Here is a 22804-nt window from a genome sequence, read left to right on the forward strand (position 1 = left end):
GAGTCAGATGCTCTTGATTTAGGTGCCTCTAAGCCACTAAATTTTGACAAGATTTGTTAGCAGCAACAGATACCTGAAAATTAGTCTGAGTGCATATCTGTTTCTTGCTACAAAAAGATCCTCAGACAAAGCTAAATGTAAGTTAAAATCATTTAAAGTATTGAGTTTGGTCACTTTTAGAGAAATATAAAATCTTCAGCTTACCCACTTTGACATTAAAAATGAGGACCACAAGTCTTTATTCAATAATTACAATAAATGTAAAAAGTAGTGAAGGGGGCGCCTGGGTGGCTCAGTGGGTTAAGCCACTGCCTTCTGCTCAGGTCATGATCCCAGGATCCTGTGATCGAGTCCCACGTCGGGCTCCTTGCTTGGCGGGGAGCCTGCTTCTCCCTCTGCCTCTGCCTGCCTCTCTGCCTGCTGCTCCCGCTGCTTGTGCTCTTTCTCTCTCTGACAAATAAATAAATAAAATCTTAAAGAAAAAAAGTAGCAAAGGATAGTAGAACGAATATTAGATGAGAAACTGGTAGAACTGGGTTAGGGTTCTCCCATGGTAAATTGGTTTTATGACCTTACGATAGTGGCCTTGGGGCATGTGGATGGCTCAGTCAGTTAAGCATCTTAACCTTGATTTTTGCTCAGGTCATGTTTGCAGGATGGTGAGATCAAGCCCTGTGTTGAGCTCTGTGCTTCAGCGTCAAGTCCGCCTGAGATGCTCTCTTTCCCTCCCCCTCTGCCCCACCCCCGGCAAGAGCTTTCACTCTCTCTAACTAAATAAATAAAATCTTCAAAAAAAAAAAAGTTGCCTGGTCTTCTGGTGTGTGTCATCTTCCTCAGGTGTAATATGGGGACCACCTTGTTGCTCACTCCCTCCCTCGTTTCTTCCCGAATCATTGACTACGTCTAACTATTGAGCGCTACTATCACGAAGAGTAGGGTCAAAGGAGATTTAGACTTTCTACTTCTACATTTATGTTTAAGTTGACTAAAAATAAAAACCTGGATTGGTTTATAATCAGCAAGGGTCATAAAGATGTTGTTGTGGGTGAAACGGTGTACCCACACTGATATGGTGAAGTCCTAATTCCCAGTACTTCAAACTGTGTCTGTTTTTAAAGATGGAGCCTTTGAAGAAGGGATTAAGTAAAAATGAGGCTGTTGGGATACAACACAGGATGATAAATGCTACGGCAGAACCATGTAAAGATTACTCTGGGAGCCCAGAGGAGGGGACCCTATCTGGCCATGGAGAGGGAGATGATGGTGGCTCCCGATGGGGAGAGTTCGGAAAACCTCACCTGTGGATGAGCTGTCCTCTTCCTGTTAAAGGAAAAACAGGCTATAAGAACAATCCTATCCTGGCCTCTCCGCGGAGCCTCTGTGCTTGGTGGTCTGATGGAGCTCTGGTCCCACGTCAGAATGGCAAGAATCAGTAAAATCTCAACAAGCACACATACATGAACTGGAGAATGAGAATACTGATGTAGTACTGTCAACCTTTATTTTACAAAAAAAAAAAAAAAAGAAAGAAAGAAAGAAAAGAAGGAAAAAAAGATAATTAAAATGCTATCTACCATCCCCACTGTATCATTAGATTTTAACGTCAAAAATAGAAAGGACATAATCTCATCATTAAAAACAATCCCTTTAGCTTTAAATTACCCGCAAAGATCTTGCTTTTTGCACTGCACGTACATTAGTTCATTAGTTGTCTTAAACCAGCATTTGATGGCGTTTCACTTGTCTCGGGTTGGTTATGAGCACCATATTTGATTTATGTGGCAAAACTCCTAGTTTTTCTCTAAAGTCTGTATTTTCTGTCTTCTGTAGAAACCAATGACACTGAATCCATGGCTACTTGGCCAGAGGCCACATCCTTATCCTCTTTCCACAACTAGATATGATTATGTGGCTACCTTTTAGCTGATGGGATGCAAGATGAAGTACTGTGTTATTTCTGGGTCACTTCTCTCTTAAAAGATAAGCCACTTGCCTCGAGTTCCTGTCTTCCTTTTGCATAGGTCGGAAGACTGAGTGTGCCCACAGTCCAACTCTGGCCACGACGATGGAGCGGTCACCTCAGGTAATAGCGGAGCAATAACACGTGGAAGGGAGGTGATCCTGCGGTGGCTTTCCTGCCAGGCAGGGTTGCACACCTTCCTGTAACATGAGAAGGACATGGACTTCGCTGTTACTTAAGCCTCCGCATGTACATGCATACTCTTTGGTTTCATTTTTGGGACAGCTTAGTCTTTTCCCTGTTACGCAAACGCTGCTTTCTCTTGCTTTTATCTTAGTTGCGTTTGAACGTTCTCTTCAGAGGTTTCCTGCTGCTCCTCTGCATCCTGCCCGCATGGGGTATGTGACCACTGGGTCGCCGGAGAAAGACACTGACATCACCCGCTCCTGTCGAGGTGTGGAATCCCCCAGTGAAGGAGGCTGGTCGCCTTCTCAGCGCTCTTGCATGGCTTTTCCCCAAGTCTCCACCTCGTTCGCTCTGACGGCTTAGGTGGCCGTGACGGGAGTCACTCGCACAGGGGACTGGCTGCTTTTCCCCAGGACTCTTCACCTCCTCTATCGCTTCCCTTTTCCGCCTTCCCAACGCTGCCCTTCTAGTTTCCAGAGAACTAGGTAGTGACCCCTTCTCCTCTGAATCATAGACACTTTAACAAACACTTATTAAACAATTACTTCATAAGGTATCACCAAAAATGACGAAATAGGGAAAGTACCGACTCTTCAGTCTACCTGGAAGGAAGAGATAAATAAATTGGCGATTATAAAAGAAGTGAAAAGTATTATAATTCAAATAAGTGTCGTGTGTCATTGGGAACACCTGGAAGAGGCACCTAACCCAGCATTGGTAGGAGGGAGTGTGGTTGGCAGTTTAGGGGTGGAAAAAGGTGAAGTAAGTGTGCATATTGGCCGGACAAAATTGTACACCTGTTGGTTAAGAATGATATATAATTTTAAAACTTCAAATAACTTGGGGTATATAAAATAAAAAGTGGAGGTTCTTCCCACACACATTAATTTTAATATCCATTGTGATTTGTTAATACCTGATGTGCGTTCTTCCAGATAGATAGACATGAAAATAGATACACCAATATATATCCAGATAGGGTTTTATTCTCAAAAATCTAATCATAGTGTACATAGCTATGCAATCTCCCATTTTCCCCACATAATCTTTTTTTATCACGTGCATATATTTACCTCATTTTAAAAAATAGGTGATAGATTTTCCTACTAATTCGTCCTAACTTATTTAATAAATCTCTTCTTTTTTGACCTTTAGGTCGTTTTCCACTTTTTTCCTTCAATAGTACTGTTTCAAGGAATATTCTATCCATTGGACCCGGCGATAAATATTAAGAGGAAAAATTACAATCTGAAGATTCTATACCTGTCCCAAATGTCATATGTATGTGAGAAAAAGAAATTCTTTGGTTGTGTAAAGTATCAGAAAGTTATCTTCTGCTTTTCTTTTTGGGGAATTTACTTGAGGAATTACTTGAAAAATTACTCTAGCAAAATCAAAATTGAAGTAAAACTATATTTCAGGGAGATTTGAAGTGTATAAAAACATGAATGAGTAATCAACCCAGTACAATTTAAAAGACCAGAATAGATGATCAGAGCATGGTTCCTGAATAGGGAACTTAAATATCATAAAGAAAGTGGTATTTCCCAAATTAAGATTTCGGGCTTCTTTTGATTCCAAACAAACCCTAAGAGGAGTCTGTTTTTGAATCATGACAAAATTCTCTACAAAAATAAGTAAGAAGGGTTAAAGACTACTTACAAAAAAGAGGCTGGAGGCTGTTACGTGCCTTATCAGATGCTGAAGAATTATAAATATACCATTGTCACATCTTTATACAGGTGAATTGGTGACTCTGAAGTGATAACCCGAGGCACGGGGGTGGCTCAGTTTCAGCTCCGGTCATGACCCCAGGGTCCTGGGATTCAGCCCCGCATTGGGCTCCCTGCTTCTCCCTCTGCCTCTGCCCCTGCTTGTGTTCCCTCTCTGTGTCTCTTTCTATTAAAAAATAAATAAAATCTTAAAAAAAATGTGATAACCTGGAATGAGAACTTACAAAATATAGAAAGATAATAAGGTAACATACTTCAAAGAAATTATAAACTTAAGGATAAGGAATTGCTTCTTTAATAATTAATGTGGAGAGGAAGGACATTTTGATGACAATTTTATTAGAACTTTGCATCACAGCATATATACAGATAGATTAAAGAGTTCAAAATTCAATCATAAAAAATTGGAGAAGGTATAAAAGAAAGATTATATCATCCCTTCTTGAGGAAAGGCTCCCTCAAGGAAAAAAAAAAAAACAATGGAAAAAGCCATAGGAAAAAGACAACAGATTTGACCATATAAAAAGTTACTATAGCTCAAAGAAATATAGAGAGACACAAGGAGAAGGCAAATCACAAACCGGGAAAGATTTGTACAATACACCCTAAAGAAAACAGGGTTACTGTCACTTGGCAAAACTCCAATACTAGTTAGATCCAAATCTCAGCCTAGTCTGTGCCCAGATCTTCATAGATGAATGTGTCTTAAGAAAAAAAAAAGCAGTATGTGCAGTGGTCTAACTCTAAACTTACTATTGACTGCCTTCACGTGAGCGATTAGTCGTGCTGTAAAACTGTCATCCATTTCCCTGGTTCACTCACTCTCCCAAGCTCCCCGACAACTCTTTCATACCCTCTTCCACACATCAGTCTTCCAGCATCTTGTCCGCATCTTCACCCAAAATGGATGGTCTGGCTTATCTCACTCAGAAAGTAGTAGCATGAGGGAGGGCCCGTGATGTGATGGGCGGTGGGTGTTATATGCATCTAATGAATCATCGAACACTCCATGAAAACTAATGATGTGCTCTATATTGGCTAATCGAATCTAAATAACTAAATAGAAAGCAAGCAAGCAAGCAGTAACAACCAGAAGGGGACGTCCACACACGCAGGCCGTCATGTCGCCCACCCACCAGCATCTCCCTTGGGCTGCTCCAGAGGAATCCTGTGTGCTCCCAACAGCCCTTCCACAGGGTCTCTCACTCCCTCCCCCCTCACCTACTCAAGGACAAGGATGTGTCTCCAGAAGTTCCCTCTACCTACTGAACATTCTCTTCAGCCCACAGTCATGATCCGATTTTTCACACCTTAAAAAAAAGTCTCTCTTGGGGCACCTGGGTGGCTCAGTCAGTTAAGTACCTTCAACTCAGGTCATGAACCCAGGGTTCTTGGATCTGGTCCCATGTTGGGCTCCTTGCTCAGTGGGGGGCCTGCGTCTCCCTCTGCCTGCTGCTCCCCCCTGCTTTTGCTCTCTTTCTGTCAAATAAATTTTAAAAATCTTAAAAAAAACCAAAAACCCTCTTTTGTCCCACTGTCCTCTTAAGTATTGCCCTCTGCTCTGCTCCACTCTGCAGCTAGGAAGCGCTGGGCACACTTCTTTCACCATTTCCGCTTCCTCGGCTTCCACTATCCCCTGCCTCAGTCCATTCAGGCTCTCAGGCCCCACCAACTCCAGGGCAACTGCTCTTGTCAAAGTCAGCCATTACTTTCCTTTTTTCTAAACCTAATAATCAACCCTTGGTTTTATCTCGCTGGTCTATCGGCAGCATTCGACACAAACATCACCCCCTCTTCCTGGAAACATTCGGTTCACTGGCTGCCAGGGCACGTCTTTCCTTCCTGTGCTCTTCCTGCCTCGTGGCTTTTCGTGTCTGAGGTGGCCCTCCGGATCTTCCCACGTTTGCCCAGCGGTCCCCCTGGGAGTCTCACCGTTTCAGTGAACGACAACCTTCTTTCCAGCTGCTCAGACTCAAAGTCTACAAGTCTACTTGATTCCTCCCATTTTCCCAAACTCTGCTTATAACCTGTGTTCTGTCTCTTCCAAATGGATGTAGAAACCTGACCTCCTCTCGCGAGTGTCCCCGCGCCCACTCTCGGGCAAGCCACAGCGTCTCAAGTGGATTCCTACGATCATCTTTGACTGTTTCCACTCTAGCTCCTTCTGGTCCGCACCCGGCAGCCGGAGCGATCCTGTTAGTCTGATAAGCGTGTTGGGTCTTTGCTCAGAACCTTCCAGCAGACCCCCGTCCCGGAGTCCAACTCAGCGTCCTCCTCTGTGACGCCCCCTCCCCATTCTCATCCGTCACACGCTCTGCTTGTCCCCCTGCTTCAGTCACCGTCGTCTGCTTACTGCTCCTGGGAGAGGGCAGGCGGCCTGAGGTCTTCCATGGCTCCTTCCTCTCATTTCGTCTTTGCGCGAATGTCACTTCCCTGCCCACTCTCGGTAGTCACTCCTGTTGAATCCCTACCCTGTGCCTGGCTTCATTTTCCAGCACACTATTCACCACCCTCTGATATACTATGTAACTTTATGTATTCAGGATGCAAGCTCCGTGAAGTTAGGGACTTTGTTTGTATTATTATTATTATTATTATTTTACTGATGCAGTCTCAGGGCTGGCACATTGTAGTTGTTCAATAAAGGCTTGTTGAATAAATTAATAGGTTATGTTTAATGAGCATACAAAGGGCAAACGGGATTATAAGTCTCTTCAAAATTCCTAAAATGTCAACTGACAATACCTGTCAGAGTTCTTAACTATGCATTCATTCAGTAATTCCACTTCTAGAAGCTTATCTCAGTGCAGGATTTCCCAAGCTAGAATAAGGGAACAGGTATGTGGAAAATAAAGAAAATATTCTGGGGGAAAAAAAAAAATGTCTCTTCTAACCTGCTATGGCTCTGATTTGGTGGTACACTGAGAGGTTTTAGCATACACTGATGTCTAAGTCCCACCTTTAGAGATTCTGATTTCATTGTTTTGACTGCTGTCCCCCTTGTCATGATATTAGCAGCCTATAATGATAATTACTGAAGTTACTGAGAGCCTTAATTCATTAGAGGCTGTAGTGTTACTCTTATTCATAATTTTGGGCATATATACCCAGAAATAAAAAATATATTTTTTAACAAAAAGAAGGACTTAGAGTCCATTATCTGTAAATATTCTTCCAACTGGGACTCTCTATGTTCACATGGAAAATGATCTGAATTAGGGGTTTGTACAGAAGCAGTGACTGTTTCTTCTAGGTGATTTATTGGTATATGTGTATGCTTGCCTGTGTGTGAAAGGAGAGAAAGTGAGTAAGCTGTATAATACTATAAAATAAGAAGAAATATTTATTTTTACTATAGATAAGCCAAGAATATAAGGAAAACTTCCATAAAGGGTCACCAAGCCCTCCACTGCAACACAGGTCAGGCACGAATGACGTTAGCAGAACCTGCTACCTGCTTCTTGTTGGGCCAACTAGAGCACATTGAGGACCAAGATTCCGAAAGCAGGAGAGGTGGTTTTTAAAATTATAATTGAGTTATTTTTACATATGTGTTAGCCTATTTGGACTCTTTGAACAGAATACCATAGATTGGGTGGCTTATCAGCAGCAGAAATTTATTTCTCACGGCTTTGGAGACTGGGAAGTCAAAGGTCCAGCCACTGGCAGATTGGGGTGTCTGGTGAGGGCCCGCTTCCTAGTTCACTGACATGCCTCTTTCCTTTGTGACCTCCCAGGGCACAAGGGGTGAGGGAGCTCCCTGGAGTCTTTCCCAAGGGCACCAATCCCATGCCTGAGGGCTCCGCCTTCTTATCGCCTCTAATCATTTCTCAAAGGCCCCACCTCCAAATTCCACTTTACGTTGGGGATCAGATTTCAACACAGGAATTTGCGGTGGCGCGTGAACACTCCCTCCACAGCCACGTTGGATAACAAGAAACCTCAGTGAACAGCACGTCCTCTAGACACACAGTTCGGAAAGGACTTCTGATCCTATGCAATGTGGTCAGCCAGCTGGACTTGTGACTTGTAGCCTTTTCTACAATATCCCTTTAAGTATGAGGATTAGGATACATAATGAGATTAATCTGCCAATAAATAATTTTGTTTTATGAATTCTGAGTTGTTCAGTTGCCACTAATGTTTTGTTTTCTCAGCTGAACAAACAATGAATTCAGGCGGCTACTTAGATGTATGGTGCACCTGAAAGGAACTTCTTTAGAACAGAAACCGAAGGTGTTCACACTATCATTAAAAAGATAATGTAGCTGAGCTGAATTAACCTACTTCGGGATGCATTTCTTCCCAAGAGAAACGACAAACTTATTCCTCACCAGCGGACTTCACTGCCCCCACCACAATGAGACATTAGGGATTAAATAACCTGGCGTTGCACTTACCACTGAACTACAAAGCCTTCAAAAAAATCCAATTACCCACTTAGGTAACTAAAGAAGTGTACTTTTAAGGGCAAATAACCTGTTTCATAGAAGAAGTTATTTCACGTAAGGCTTGGTTTTAAATCCCAGCTCCGTAACTTTCGTAAAATAAGAAAACCTACTCCCAAAATATTATTAAATAATATATTAATAATATGTATAAAATGCCTGGCACATGGCAAAGGCTCAGCAGTGTGTGTTAGCCTGTATCATTATAGGGATGATTTGTGTGGCTATGTTGTAAACATTTCTAAACATTACTTATAAGTCTTTTGGTTAAATCTTTTTTTTTTTTTTAAAGATTTTATTTATTTATTTGACAGAGATAATAGGCAGAGAGGCAGGCAGAGAGAGAGAGAGGAGGAAACAGGCTCCCCAATGAGCAGAGAGCCCGATGTGGGGCTCGATCCCAGGACACCAGGATCATGACCCAAGCAGAAGGCAGAGGCTTTAACCCACTGAGCCCCCCAGGCGCCCCTTTTGGTTAAATCTTTTTAAGGAGATTAAGAAAAGGCTATTTCTTCTTGACCTTGCCAATTATGTTACAAAGTAGATTACCTTTGTAATGTGAGAACACTGTAGTTCTTGTTAATTTTTTATTGTTCTTTCACCACACAAGACATCTCCTTTCAAACAGAACTTGGTCAGCTACTCAATGGAGGTTGTCACAGTGGTGAATAGATGGGTAGCGCAGCAAAAGAAAAAATGATTTTTTTGATCCCAGAAACCAGAACGTGGCAGTGAGCGTGGGTCGTGGGTGGTGGTAAAATTTACAGGAAAACCCTTACCAGGGAGCACCCAGATATGCAGACCCTGAAGTACAGATTCTAATGGATACACTTCTGTATTGTACTGGATCTCGCCACACAACCTTTTTTTTTTTTTAAACACAAGGGAGTGTTGGTGAGGTTCTGGCCACAATCCTCTGGTTCCCTCAGAGGCTGATGATTGAGCTCTGAACATGAGGAAGGCCTGAAGAACAAGAGTCTTGGAAGGAAGAAGACCGTGAGGCGATCCTGTGGATGTCGTCGAGTCAGCAGTAGGATCCTCATCACCTGACCGGCTGGGCCTTTGTTTATTTTGCTGAATTACGTATTAGGAATGATTATCTGAGCAGCAACAGTTGTTTTTCTCGACAGCCACCCCCTTTCTCGTTTCATTAACATCACCCTTGAGTGGTAACTGGAGTTGGTTGAAACCAACTGATCTGGATTGAAGAGTTCCTGCCCTGTTCACACCATTTTGTTTTCTCGAGGCTGTCTCCAGTTTCAGTGAACACGAAAGCACTTGGTGGCCATTTCCTGCTCGAGAACAGCTGAGTGAGTCGGGGAGGAAGTAGAGGTTTGGCGAGTTCTCTCCTGTGGGGTTAGGGCAGGGCGGGGCTGCTAACTTCAGCTTCTGCTTTTGTGGGGCTTGGGCTCCGGACTGGTTCCTCTTCGGCAGTGTCGGTAAAATAAGTCTGAGCCCCATCTAATCCCCTTTCTGGGAACAGCGGACGGAGGGTGCAAGGAGGGGCCAGCTCGCTTTGTCCAAACTCTTGGCCGCGATTGTGCTCCACGTTAATTGATCTCCTATCTGTTGTTAATCTTTTAGAGAGCTTGTCAAACCTTTAAATAAAGGTCTGATTTAAATATTCCTTCTCTGAGGGACTCCGAGGTGGCTCAGTTGGTTAAATATTGTTTCTATGAGAATGTTCTTGCCTGTGTTGAAGAAAATTGCTTTGAGGAACATCTAAATGAAGCAACAAGTCCTGCTGGATACTCTTGGTGGAATCAGAGCTTCGGATCTGAAGGGGGAGACTCTGGGAGTCCTGAGGTTGGATGTGGTTCTGCCAGGAACTGCCACGTTTCCTCATTTATTTGATGTTGAAATCATGCTTACATTATTTGACATCACTTTCCCTCATTACGTCAGTGTCTTTGGCTCTCCGGGCCTTACTGGTCCTGAAATGGAAGCTTTTGCTTCCTTCGGTATGTCTGGGCTGTCCTGGTCATGTGATTCTCTCCGAAGCCCTTCTCGGGCTGAGTAAGATGATGCCACTTCTTCGCAGATGCTTGGGCCGAGGTGGTGCATCTAAAAACATGCAGCAAGAATCAAGAAAAACATAAGGCTTCTGCCATGCAAGTTCTCTGACTCTTCTCCCCATCACAAAGTTAATGATTCTTTAATGCTCTACAGATACGTTTTATTGCTAAAACATGTAACTCTACCACTGCAATTTAAGTCTGAAAAACTACTTTTAAGCTGCAGGGCTCTGGGGGGTGGGGGATGGTGGCGTCAAGACGGCCTGGATTGGAACTCGAGGTCGGCCGCGCTCTGGCTCTGCGTCCCGAGAGTCTCACCAGCTGTGCCATGGGCTAACAGCCAGCGGCCACCGCCGAGGACAACGAAGCGAGGGAGCGTACTGAGTGTTTGCACTGGCCAGACGACGTCTGCGGTCGCAGCTCCCAGGCCGGCGGCCTCTTCCCAGACGATGGATCAGGACTACGAAGCTCCATGGGTGTCCGGAAGGTCCCGCAGGACCGTCTGAGCCCAGATTTGCTTGTCAAGTGCCCGTTCCTCACGACGCGAGATAAAGAGATGAAGAAAACCTATTTTTCTGGGTTGTCGTTTCGGGTTTCCCGTTGCTGTTGCGGGACCGTGCGGTTGTGCACGATTGTGCGGTTGTGCGGGACCGCGCGGTTGTAACGATTGTGCGGTTGTGCGGGACCGCGCGGTTGTGCACGATTGTGCGGTTGTGCGGGACCGCGCGGTTGTGCACGATTGTGCGGTTGTGCGGGACCGTGCGGTTGTGCACGATTGTGCGGTCGTGCGGGACCGTGCGGTTGTGCACGATTGTGCGGTTGTGCGGGACCGTGCGGTTGTGCAAGGACAGACCGAGCCCGCGGAGGGGCGCCGACGGGACGCACAGCGCACAGCAGTGCAGGGACCGTCTGAAGGGCCGGCGGTGCCCGTTCTGCGGTCACAACTGCGGAGACGGACGAGGGGGCGCCGGGACCAGGAGGGCGGGAAGGACACGCGGTGACACAGACTTTCCGGGCCCTGAAGCTCTGCGACACCGTAGGGTGGACACAAGTCACCACACACCTGTCCCAGCTCACGGACACACAGAGCCAGCGACGTGCCGGCGTCGCTTCAGCAGCCGCGACCGGCGGACCCTCCGGGCCGGGGACGCGCGGGGCGGGGTGTCGGGGAGCGTCCGCGCCCCCCGGGGCTCCGCTGGGAACCTAACGCCGCCCTAAAACTCGCCCATTGAAGAGACTGAGCGGAGGGGACGAGCGCGCGGGGAGGGAGGGGAGGACGGGCGTGAGGAGGGGCCCGACCGAGTACGGGGAGGGCTCGGCCAGGCCCGCGGGTCACCACGTCCCGGAGGTCCCCGCACCGTCCCTGGGACGGAGCAGACGTGGCAGAGCAAAGGCGCCGGCCCCGCCCAGCCGAGGCCCCGCCCAGCCGAGGCCCCGCCCAGCCGAGGCCCCGCCCAGCCGAGGCCCCTCCCCAGCCGAGGCCCCGCCCAGCCGAGGCCCCTCCCCAGCCGAGTCCTGGCTGCGGAGCGGGGACCCGCCCGTCGGCCGGCGCGTCCCTCCGCCCACAGCCGCCCGGCCTGCGCCTGGGCGCCCCTCTCTGAACGACCCACGGGCCCTAAACACAGGCGCTGCCCCGGGTACCCGCGGGGACGAGGGGCTAAAGCGCCCAGGGAGGGCCGAACTCCCAGCCAGAAAGGAGCAAGGACACCCCGCGCCGCGCGGTGACCGCCCGGAGCCGGCAAAAAGCCGCCGGACACCCGGACGCGGCTCAGCGACGGCGGCAGCGGGGTGGGCGGGGCGGGAGGGGCGGGGCCGAGCGCTCATTGGACGGCTTCGGGGGGCGGGGCTCGAGAGGACCGCCCGCGAGGAGCGAGGGAGGCTGCGCGTGCGACGCCGGCCGGTTCCGGACCCCTCGCTTCCCTTCCTGCGGGCTGGGCGAGCCCGGCGACGGGCGTGCCGACGCCCGTGACGTCACAAGGGGCGGGGCTGCCGGGGTAGGGTCCGGCCGGCGCGCGGGCGCGTGCGGCAGTCGCGGTTCGGGACGGAGCGTGCGTGGTCGCTGGGTCTCGGCGCGGGTTCGCTGTCACAGTCTGTCCCTGCCCGAAGCTCGGGACCCCGGGACGCGCGCTCGCGCGTGTGTGTTGCGAGTGTGAGGGGACTCCGCGCGGAGGCCGCCCCTCGCTGCCTTTTTTGACCTTCCTTTTGTCCGAGGGGGCCGCGCGGCCCGGGGTCGCGGCCGCCCCGCCGCAGCGCGCTCGGCTCCGGCCGCTCTTTGCTTTGGAACCCGGGAGCTTTTCCCCTTTTCCGTCTCCGTGTGGGGCGCTCAGCGCCGTCTGGGCTGGTGTCCCTGGTCCCCGACCGGCCGCCCCCGCCCAGGGTCTCCCCCGCGCCCTCGCCCCGGCCCGGGAGGTGGGAGGCCTCGTCCCCCGCCCACCCGCGCCTCCGCAGCCGTAGCCGCACCTGCCTCGGTATGAACGGGGGCAGCGACCCTCCTCTTTTCATAAAAGACATTAAGCCCGGACTGAAAAACTTAAATGTCGTCTTTATTGTGCTGGAGATAGGTAAGTGGGGTCCGCCGCCCGCCCCGCTGCCCCGCGCGTGCTGGGCAGGCGGGGAGGGCTCCCCGCCGCCGCCTCTGCGAGGCCCCCACCCCTCCCCCCGTCCACGTGGCCCCGGTGCCCCCCAGCCCCGGGCTCGGGTCCGACCTGCGGCGAAATCGCGGGGCGCGACCTCTTGCCCCCTGTCCGCGGAGGAGGAGTTGGAGCCTCTGAAGTCCTCGTTACCTAACGCACCCCTCCCCCTTGCGATTTAACTCCCCGCAGGACGCGTGACCAAAACCAAAGACGGCCATGAAGTGAGATCATGCAAAGTGGCGGACAAAACGGGCAGCATCACTATCTCCGTGTGGGATGAAATCGGAGGTCTCATCCAGCCGGGGGACATCATTCGGTTGACCCGAGGGTAGGTGCGCGGAGGGCCGGGGGAGGCTTCCTAGGTGACAGCCTGCAGTCACCCGCTGGGGACCCTGACAGGTGCTGCAGCTCCTGTCTGCTCGGTGGCCCTCCGCGCAGTTTGGGGCCCCTTGGATGGTCATTTTGGGGAGTGGACAGCTTCGGGATGGAACACCCTCCCAGGAAAGCGGTCAGTTTGACCCCGGAATCTAGCCCACTTCCCCTCTGTACAGGTCAAGCAGATGGTTAAATATGTTTTTGGGATTACTGAGTGTTTTTTGTAGATTGGCAGAATTAGCATAAATTCATCCTACTTCCTTTTTTTTTTCATGAATTATTTAATACAGTTGTCAGCGCTTTTCTAGCTTTTCCCCCTTTTTAGTGGCTTTTGAAATCCTGCCCGTAGTTTGTTCAGACAGGACATCAGATTGTAGTTGGACAGTTCAGCAGGTCTGCGGTATGTCCATTTTGTACGGGAATGGAAAAGTTAAGGGAAGTTCACAGTATCTGGAAGGCACATTCTGGAAGATGACTTCCGGTGTCTGCTGCTGTAAGGTCAGTGGAGTACACAAACCAGAACGATAGGCAGAAAAATGTTCGGCAGGAAGAAAAGTGTCAGATCACCCTGAACGCTGGAGGTTGGGTAGGCCCTTTGGTAATACGTGCAGGCCTCAGAGCAGCTTCAGGAAGTGAGGCAGAGTGTCCTCAAAGAAGGAAGTGAGAGTCAGAGCATAGACATTTTATTCTCCTGCAGTGACTCAGGACACTAATTGTGTCCTTAAACGTCCACATCTGTAGCTGACACAAAAGAGAATTCCTGCCTAGGAGGGTGTGGTGCGGATTAGGATTAGCATAATTGAAGTTTTTCTGGCTGCCAGAATGTTTCGCATCTATCTAAAGTAGTGTAAACAGCATCTCATTTCAGATATCTCCGTATTTTGTAGTCCGTGGGAAATACATAGGTATGTCCCTCAAAAAATTTGTGGAAAGACTAAAATCAAGTTCCATATAGTATTTATAGAGTTTCAAGGAGTATAATTTAAAGGAAAATTCAAAACTAAAGAAACTCCACTGTTTTGTAACTTCAGTGTGACCTTGAGGTTTTTACACTTGGGTAATTTCCTCATCTGTAAGATGGGAATAATTACACCTTACTTAAAAAATCACATGTGTGGCTGAGTCTGGCCTGTTGTAAGGCCCTTCAGTTCTAGTTGTATCTGTCGTTGACCTCATTCCCAAAACAAATGCAAGTTAAATGTTTACTTGTTGAAACTTCAAATTTTTTCTCAGCATGCGTTAACTTTCACATTACTAAGGTGAAATATTAGTGCACTCTTCTTCTTCTAAGTTGCTTTTTGTATAGCATAAGAGTCTTTAGTGGATTACCCTTACTAAAGACGAATATATAATGTGGAACTAACTAGTATTTATTAATCTATGTTAAAAAATGAAATACAACGACTTAGTTAACAATATTTAATTATACTTTGTCATTTTTTTTTAAGGTTTTATTTATTTGTCAGAGGGAGGGAGCTCACAAGCAGGGGGAGTGGCAGGCAGGGGGAGAAGCGGGCTCCCTGCTGAGCAAGCAGCCCTGTGCAGACCTGAGGACTCCATCCTGGAACTCTGGGATCTTGACCTGAGCCAAAGGCAGATGCTAAACCCACTATAGTAGCCACCTAGGCTCCCCTATAATTTAACATTCTAGGTCCTAAAGTTACCATTGTAGTTTATAGAGAACCACTATAAACCAAATTTTAGACTGATTTTACAATGTTTAATTTACATTTTTATTAGATTTTTGTGCAGGAATATTTAATGATGCTGTCTGTGCTCTCAGAGTTGATCAGAGTAAATAATCTGTTCAGCTAAATTGATGGTAAGGATTGCAGGTTTGGAAAGGCAGATAGGTGAGATTTGTGATTGTTTTTTAGGCCCTTGATTAAATTTTAACAAATTTTCAGTAGCTCATGAATCCTCCTATGTGTTTTATAGAGAAAAAGGAAAAACTGTTTTATTGAATAATCTGAGGAGACCAAGTTAATGTGTATAAAAGCACATACTTGGTGTTGATATTATATATGCTATGATTGAGAAATAATTTCTGCTTGAATCTCTTCAATTGAAAGTTCTTTTGTTAATTGAAGATGTGATCTTTGGAGTATAACAATGCTTGCTTTTCAAAAAGACTTCCTGTTTTCTAGGGTTGGTTATAGTTTAGATAATTATGTCAAAATTTGGCAGTAGACTTCTCTTTGTACTGTTTGATTATAAGTAACAAGTTAATAAATTAGACTAATTGATTTACTACCCTAGACAGAGTTTGATCTACATCTCCGTCCCGATACAAAAAAATACAGTATAAAGTTTCACTTAAGTAGAAGGAAATACATGTATTTTTACAGAACAGACGTTTCTTTCCTTTCTAGGTATGCATCCATGTGGAAAGGCTGTTTGACGCTGTACACTGGAAGGGGTGGAGAACTTCAAAAAATTGGGGAGTAAGTATTCAAATGCATTTCCTGTAAATGAATAAATTACACGTAGTGTCTGCAGAGTAACTGGTAGGTATAAACTATAAAGGATAAACTTCTTGGCTTTTCTGTATTGATAAACTGAATGCCTTCAATAGCTTCGCTGTAAAAACAACTTTGCATGTATGTACCAGCTTAACAGCCATCCATATTGTTTTCTGTGGTTGAGAATAGTAGTTTTCCTGGCAAAGAGCATGAAGTTGCACTTGAGATGAGCCCCAATGGGGCCATTTCTGTAGAGTTTGGGAACACGCGTCTTTTAGGTGTCACAGTGCAGTTTTAAATAGGTTCTGTCTTCTGGTGAAATGCCAAAGAAGAAGCTAGGTAAGAAGTTAGGTTTCAGGCCAACAGTTTAAATTTTCTTTTTTCATTTATGGGTGAATATGTACTCACGGTAGAAGGACTTGCAGCGATGACCATTGAAGTCCTGTATTTATCCACAGTCTAGGTACCGTATAGGCAGCTACAGTGCGAGCTTCCGTATACTCCTACCCTGGTAATCTCCACCCTGACTTGGAGGAACCATCCTCTCTAGGGGTGTAAAGGTAATTTAGCCTCCATATTAGCTTAGACATTTGGGATGTGTTCATAAAGTATTGTGTTGGCAGTGAGCCACATCATTAGTTCATTCTGTTTGTAGGAGATTTGAAGACCTATAGAAGCCACACATGGCACACACACATACACACACAAAAAAGAAAGGTTCTACACTGCAGGGATAAAATTGTTGGGAAAAGATAATCTTGCTAGCTTTTCAAGATCAGAAATTGGTAACACTTTGCTTTCGCTAGGAGAAAAACTGTTTATTTATGTTTGTTTTTAGAGCAGTATTAGAGCAACTTGTTATGAAAGCTCTTAGCGTCAATATCATCCAAAGACGTGGGGTTTTTCCTGACCTTCCTGTATACGGAGAAAGAGGTCAGTTATGTGAAGAACCAGTGGGGGTCACTCCATTCTTCCTTGACTTGACTTTGTTAGGGTCAGTCTAGGATATACCACAACCGATTTTAATTTATTTATGGGGTGAGGAGCTAAGTAAATGCTTATGTGTAATCTTCATATATGCCATAGTCAACTTATAAGAAGCATTTGAATAAACTGTTGTCCTAAGAGCCACATGTCTTTGTCATACCTGCAGAGTCCGCTCTTAACCTTGAATGATTATCTTTGCAGATTCACAGTGATTGGTCAAAAGAGGGACTGGATGGGAGTGTGTGAATGGATCAGTGCAAATCCATCACCACTGCTGGAAAAACCACTCTGGAACCCTAAACATGGTTCAGGGACAGCAGCCTATGCGGAGAAATAGCACAGAGATGTGTTTCTGTGTCCTTGATCTTTGACATGATTTAGTTTTTGCAGTACAGAAGAACTAAAATAAAAAAGAATATTTTAAGTATTGTGGACCATTGAGTGTTTTAGAATGCTTTGTTTTTTATGGAACATGGCGTTTAGAAGTTTTCATTGTCTAAATAGTTAGCATGTTGCTTTTTAGTTAATTCATTTAACACCTAAATTCTTCATTCCTATAAGTTATGCATGTTACGCAAAGAAAGGTTGATTATTTTAGGAATCGTTTAACTTGTGCTTTATTTTCTTTCAGATTTTGTATGGTTTATTCAGAAGTGCCAAATTTCAGTGAACCCAACCCAGATTATCGAGGACAACAGAGCAGAGGGGTAATTAATCCAAATGTATATAGTCTGTTCATATGATTAGACTAATTTTGACAGGGTACTCTAATTCTCTGGCTAGGTGTTCAACCCTGTCCTACCCAGAAATAATGAGGACAGTTTTAAAAAAGAATATAAAGTCATTTTCATTCTGTATATTTTGTGACATATATATTTAACACTAAAGATATATGTATATATACTCACAAAATAAATATATGTACTATTGAGCGCTTGAAGCAGTAGGGAGGAATATCAGGAGAACGCAGTAAGATACAACAGAAGCTATGAAAGCTTTGGGAAACATTTCTGAATAGTAACATTGAATGGACTTGGATAAATCTTTTAAAAATTTGTTTAAAAAAAAAACAAAACTAAAGAATGGATATAACTTGTTATAATAATTTTTTTAATAAATCTTTAATCGGTTAAATTAAAAACATATTTTTTAGGCACACAATGAGCAGAAGAATAATTCCATGAATAATAATATGGGTACAGGTACATTTGGACCAGTGGGTAAGATTTTTTTTTCATATTTGTGATCAGGTGTTAAGAAGTTAAGCGAATGTATCTTACGAAAGATTAGAAGAAAACTGTAATTAGGTGTGCATTGACACTAAACGGGAGCTGCTAGTCCACAGGGAATTCCCCAGTAAGTGATTTCCTAAATAGCAGATGAGCTCTCTTAAGCTAACTTACTGAGCATCTTCTTTTTATTTTTAAAAAAACATTTTGTACACATGTATTTTATTTATCTGTTTAAATTCCTTGTGGTTAACACAATGTTTTATGAGTTTCGCACACGCAGTGCAGTGGTTCAGCACTCCGCGGGTCGGGTACGTGGGCTCTTAAGCCCCTTCACCTGCTTCGCCCTCGCCCACCCACCTCCCAGAGCACATTCTGTATTCAAACGGTGGCTGATAATAAGAAATCTGTTTCAGTGACGCGTAATAGGTTTTCCATTGATTTTTTTTTTAAACAAAATTTCTATAATCTGGTGATTATTTATAATAGATGGAAAATTACTGATTATTTTGGCACACCAAAAGCCTTTTACCTTTAATAGCTCACCTTAAATTTTTACATGTGCTGATAGCTGCCTCTTCAAAAGATTGGCCTTTACCCCTCAAATACTCTCAGATGCCACGTTAATGGGTCTCTCGGCTGTGTCTTTTGAAGTTTTTATTAGGGAGGAAAAGCTTTGGGATTGGGAGTTCAGTCGGGTGGCTGAAGTCTGTTTGACCCGGTGGGTACATGTTTTGGCACAGCTGGTAGCGATCACATTGTGGGAAACTTTGCTGTCTTGTCCTTTGAAAAATGAGAATTCCATTGTTCATTCTGAATTATTAACCATATTTGAACCTAATGCCAGTGTTCATACACTGTTTTACCTTTTTTTTCTTTTTCCCTTACAATTTTGGCGCAGAGCACTACTATGTTTTTCTTGACTAATTTCTCATTTTGTTCCCCAAACTGTTCTATTTCTTTCTCCATATTAATACAGCATCAAGCTAATACATTTACAGTAATTACATGTTTGGAAAACTCAGAACGCACATTGAGTCTTTTCTAGTAGTTTAAAAACAAGGGCATTTGTTTTCTCTACTACTACTTATAAACATGTGTCAGAACTTCAAATAGGTGTGTTACTATATATCAGTGTCTGAAATGGTGATGAGTTTTTATATTTTTTTTAGGAAACGGGGTTCAAGCTGGCCCAGAATCACGGGGATGCCAGTTTTCATATGCTGGTAGAAGCAATGGCCGGGGACCTACACATTCACAGCCACAAGGAACAGCTAATAATCAAACAGTCATGACCACAATAAGTAATGGCAGGGACCCTCGGAGAGCCTTTAAAAGATGACCTATGCCCAATACTCACATGTAGTTTTTAAACTACACACCCTACTTGAACACTTACTGCACTTTTATTTATCGTCAACTGTGAAAACTGTGTCCTTTATCGGTTTCCTGTTATGTTTCGGGTTTGTTAACAAGAGTGGATTGTTCTTATAGCAAAAGTGTTAAGCTGCTCAAGTCTCCTGTTGAAGAATTTGAAGAATGGGAAGACTCTGAAAAGTAGGGGCATTTATTTTTAGGGCAAAAAGATCAGTGGTATCCTTTAAAAACACGCCCCCGTTCTGTGGGTGAGTTCCTTAAGACATCAGCATTATAGCCTCTATGAGTCTATCTTCCATATACATTTTGTAATATTTAAAGTAAGGCTTAGTGGGAGATGTTCTTTTGTCTTAAATTCAGGTATTGCCAACTGAAGCAATAACCACCAAAACCGCCCCCAAAAACTCAGTGGTAATAGCAGTTTTTGAGTGTTTGTGACTCCAGGAATGATTGACTTCTTCATTTGAGTGACTGCCAAGAGGATTTTCCAAGGACTGAATCTTCTAAACTCTTGTTTTATTACCAAAAAAGAATATATTCTTTATTAGAATTATGGAGTAGAATGGAAATTGTATTATAACCAAGAATTTTTATAAGAAAGCTGCATTTATTTTAGGGTAGTCCTATTAATACTTGTTGTCAACTGTGTGCATTACACTGAAGGGAAACTTAAAACCGAGGCCTTGAATATTTATTTTTTGAAACTACTATGTCAAATATTAAAGTATAATTTGAGGGAGTTAAAAAGTCATAATAAATACTGATCTGATTATTTTAAAGAATTGTGGCACAGAGGTGAAGGCACTTCAAATGGAATTCATGTGGGAATACTCAGTCAAGTTAGAGTGTCCTTAGGTACTCGAAGAAACTCACCCTGGAGTGAAAATCCTAAGTACTTAACTTTTATTTAGAAGTGTGTGTGTGAATATTGTCCAAGTTTCTGAACATAATTCACAAAGCCTTATCAACCAAAGTTAAACGGCTCTCTCTAAGAAGTGCGTACAGCTTTATTTAGAAATGTAAAGGTAGAATTTCTTTATGTCTTACAAATGACACCCAGTTCCCACTTTCTACTGTAGAGTGGGTAACTGGTAAATTTTTCCTTTGTTAGAATTCAGTTCTTCCAAATTAGCCCCAATAAAACTTGCATTAATGTTAACGGACTTCCCTTATTTTCGCTCTTCAGTGATTTGCAATGGAGAGCCGGTAAATTTACCATAGTTGTAATGATTACTTCAACCAGGGGAGTGCTTAGCTTTGTACTTGTCGCCTTTTGTCCCTGCCTTAAATCACAAAATAATTTAAGTAGACTCTGTTTTCTAAGAACGCCGTAGCCTTTGAATATGAAAATTGGTACCAGAATATTCGTTTCTCCAATTCAGTGTGTCTTAACAAATTGCTGTACACACTGAGTGTGAGACACTGGGGAGTTAAGGGGTCGGTGACGAGTCATCTCAAGGAGCTTATTCGTGGTTCATAGTACTTTGGTAACTAAGGTTTATATATTCTAGAAGGTTTTCTTTTAGCCTTAACTCAGTGAATTTGGCTTTGTGACTAATATCTTTTTAAGTTACAAGATAACATGTTGGAAGTAAAAATTTACTAAAAGTTAGCATGTAAGTTTTTCTTTAAATAGGGGTAGGAGCAGTAATACACAATTCATTTGTGTGAATATGGTGTTAAAGATGATTTTAAAAGAATTTTGGAGTTTCAGAAAAGTAAACTATCAGGAGAGATAGCTGAGCTTCTAGTCCTGATACACTGTCTCCTCACCTATGATGTTGGACAAATTACTACACTTAGGACCTCTATAAGCCTTAAGTTCCACAAATACAAAAACAAGTAGAAGTATCCCTTTAGAGAGTTACAGAAGATTTTCCACGTAAGTGATGAGGGTGATTTCTGGCACGTAGTAGGCAAAGTGTCACCTGATCATACCTCAAGAACAGAAGAAGATGCAGCGTTAGGTGTGGAAATACTGTTACCCTCTAACATGTTGCGATTAAATAGAGAACGACCTAAGCTGTTAATTTTGTAATTGACATTTGCCTCAATAACTTAATCTTGTTCTGTGTTACTGTTTATTAACAGATCTCTTTTTTCTTAAGGGAAGCCTCCAAAACCAAAGCAAAGTGAATTACCGCCCATAACGAATGTTTGCCCCACCAGTCTGCTTGGACGGTTCTCAACAAGAAGAGGAAGAAAGTTTTCTACCTCCTCTTCCCTGGTGCTTTCACTTGTGAATTTTTAAATGTCTAAACACCTACCAAAACCAAAACCACGTGGTTTAGAAATACACACCTACTAGAATTGGGCCCCATCTCATCTCTACAAAACAGTTCTGAAGTGGTTTCAAGTCTCATCAGCCAGCTGGCCTCTCCTGTCTGCGACAGGTTTATGGCTGGTGGCTACACTGCAGAGATGGGAGAATGAACCTCACAAGGCCAGAGGAGGATGTGTAATAGTGAAGGTTGCGGTGTGCTTTCCCAAAGGCATTTGCACAGGTTTTCCTATATATACCTATAGATATGTACACACACACAAAAAAACCACACCTTTCCTGTATAGACCTATAGACCTATATAAAAAGAGGTGTCTTTTGGCTTTGCTTTCGCAGGCTGGGGTCTGCGGGTAGTCTGCTCTGTGAGGACAGTTTAACTTGAGTCCCTGAATATTTGTAGTACTGAATCCTTGTGATTTGTATTTTTATTATTTAACATTTTAAAAGAATGTTTAATTTGCTGGGTTTAGTAATAACGCCAAAGGGATGATGCAGAACAAACAGATGGGAAGTTAGTAAAAAAAAAATCGAACAGTAATTATGAGAACATTTAAAGTCTAGGAAGCTGGTTACGTGGCCCCACAAAGTGTTCTCAGAGGTGCACACTGGCCGTCTCTACAGCAGCATGGAGACACAATGGCAGTTTTAAGTTAATGTAGATCTGGCATTCCAGTTACCAAAATGACTTCCCTTTTCTGTTATGAAACTAAGTACTGTTTGCTCCACGAAACCTTAGGCTCCAGTGACTCCTAAGATCCTTTTCTTTGATGTACTTGGAAAGGTTCTCCCGACAGCAAACCTTGGAAACCACAGGAAAACAAGTCCACACGGAGCACTTGCCCAGCGTCTGTCTCCGCCTCTAGGCTGCTGCTTGGGACTACCTGCCCTGTGATGGCTTTTGTAAAAATCTCTTTTGCCTTTGTTTAATTTCCCCATCTGATGAGAGTGTTTTCACATTTCTGGCAGAAAAGGGGGCTGTAGAGGGGTAAAGGCAGGTGTACTTGGCTGTGGTGAAAACCAGGCTTCAGCCAATGATTAAATGTTAGGATAAAGACTCCCTCATTTCACAAAGTCACTGTAATGATTAACCGTTAAGGTATGCTTCTGAGGAAATGCGT

General features: G+C 44.3%; 1 protein-coding gene and 1 long non-coding RNA gene across 6 annotated transcripts; one reads left to right on the forward strand and one right to left on the reverse strand.

Moving 5' to 3' along the window:
- Window positions 1-412: 412 nt before the first annotated feature.
- LOC116597254 lies at window positions 413-4920 on the reverse strand. 3 transcript variants are annotated; one of them, XR_004288528.1, is made up of 4 exons: window positions 4633-4920; window positions 1696-2160; window positions 1299-1497; window positions 413-450 (listed from the first exon to the last, which is right to left on the reverse strand). It is a non-coding gene; the product is annotated as an uncharacterized LOC116597254 (long non-coding RNA). The 3 variants fall into 3 exon arrangements; XR_004288526.1 differs by having other exon boundaries at window positions 1696-2748; XR_004288527.1 differs by having other exon boundaries at window positions 1663-2748.
- A 6968-nt stretch (window positions 4921-11888) lies between these two features.
- NABP1 (nucleic acid binding protein 1) lies at window positions 11889-22587 on the forward strand. Of its 3 annotated transcripts, XM_032354237.1 has the most exons (6): window positions 12173-12903; window positions 13165-13303; window positions 15723-15794; window positions 17431-17506; window positions 17953-18019; window positions 19201-22587. In XM_032354237.1, exons 1-6 carry the CDS (start codon window positions 12813-12815, stop codon window positions 19368-19370), a joined length of 615 nt encoding a protein of 204 aa, XP_032210128.1. In that variant the 5' UTR covers window positions 12173-12812; the 3' UTR covers window positions 19371-22587. The 3 variants fall into 3 exon arrangements, with proteins under 3 accessions (XP_032210129.1, XP_032210128.1, XP_032210130.1); XM_032354238.1 differs by lacking the exon at window positions 17953-18019 and having other exon boundaries at window positions 11889-12903; XM_032354239.1 differs by lacking the exons at window positions 12173-12903; window positions 13165-13303 and adding an exon at window positions 13321-13848.
- Window positions 22588-22804: the final 217 nt, after the last annotated feature.

This window comes from Mustela erminea, chromosome 8 (assembly GCF_009829155.1).
Source record: "Mustela erminea isolate mMusErm1 chromosome 8, mMusErm1.Pri, whole genome shotgun sequence".
Classification (NCBI taxonomy): domain Eukaryota; kingdom Metazoa; phylum Chordata; class Mammalia; order Carnivora; family Mustelidae; genus Mustela; species Mustela erminea.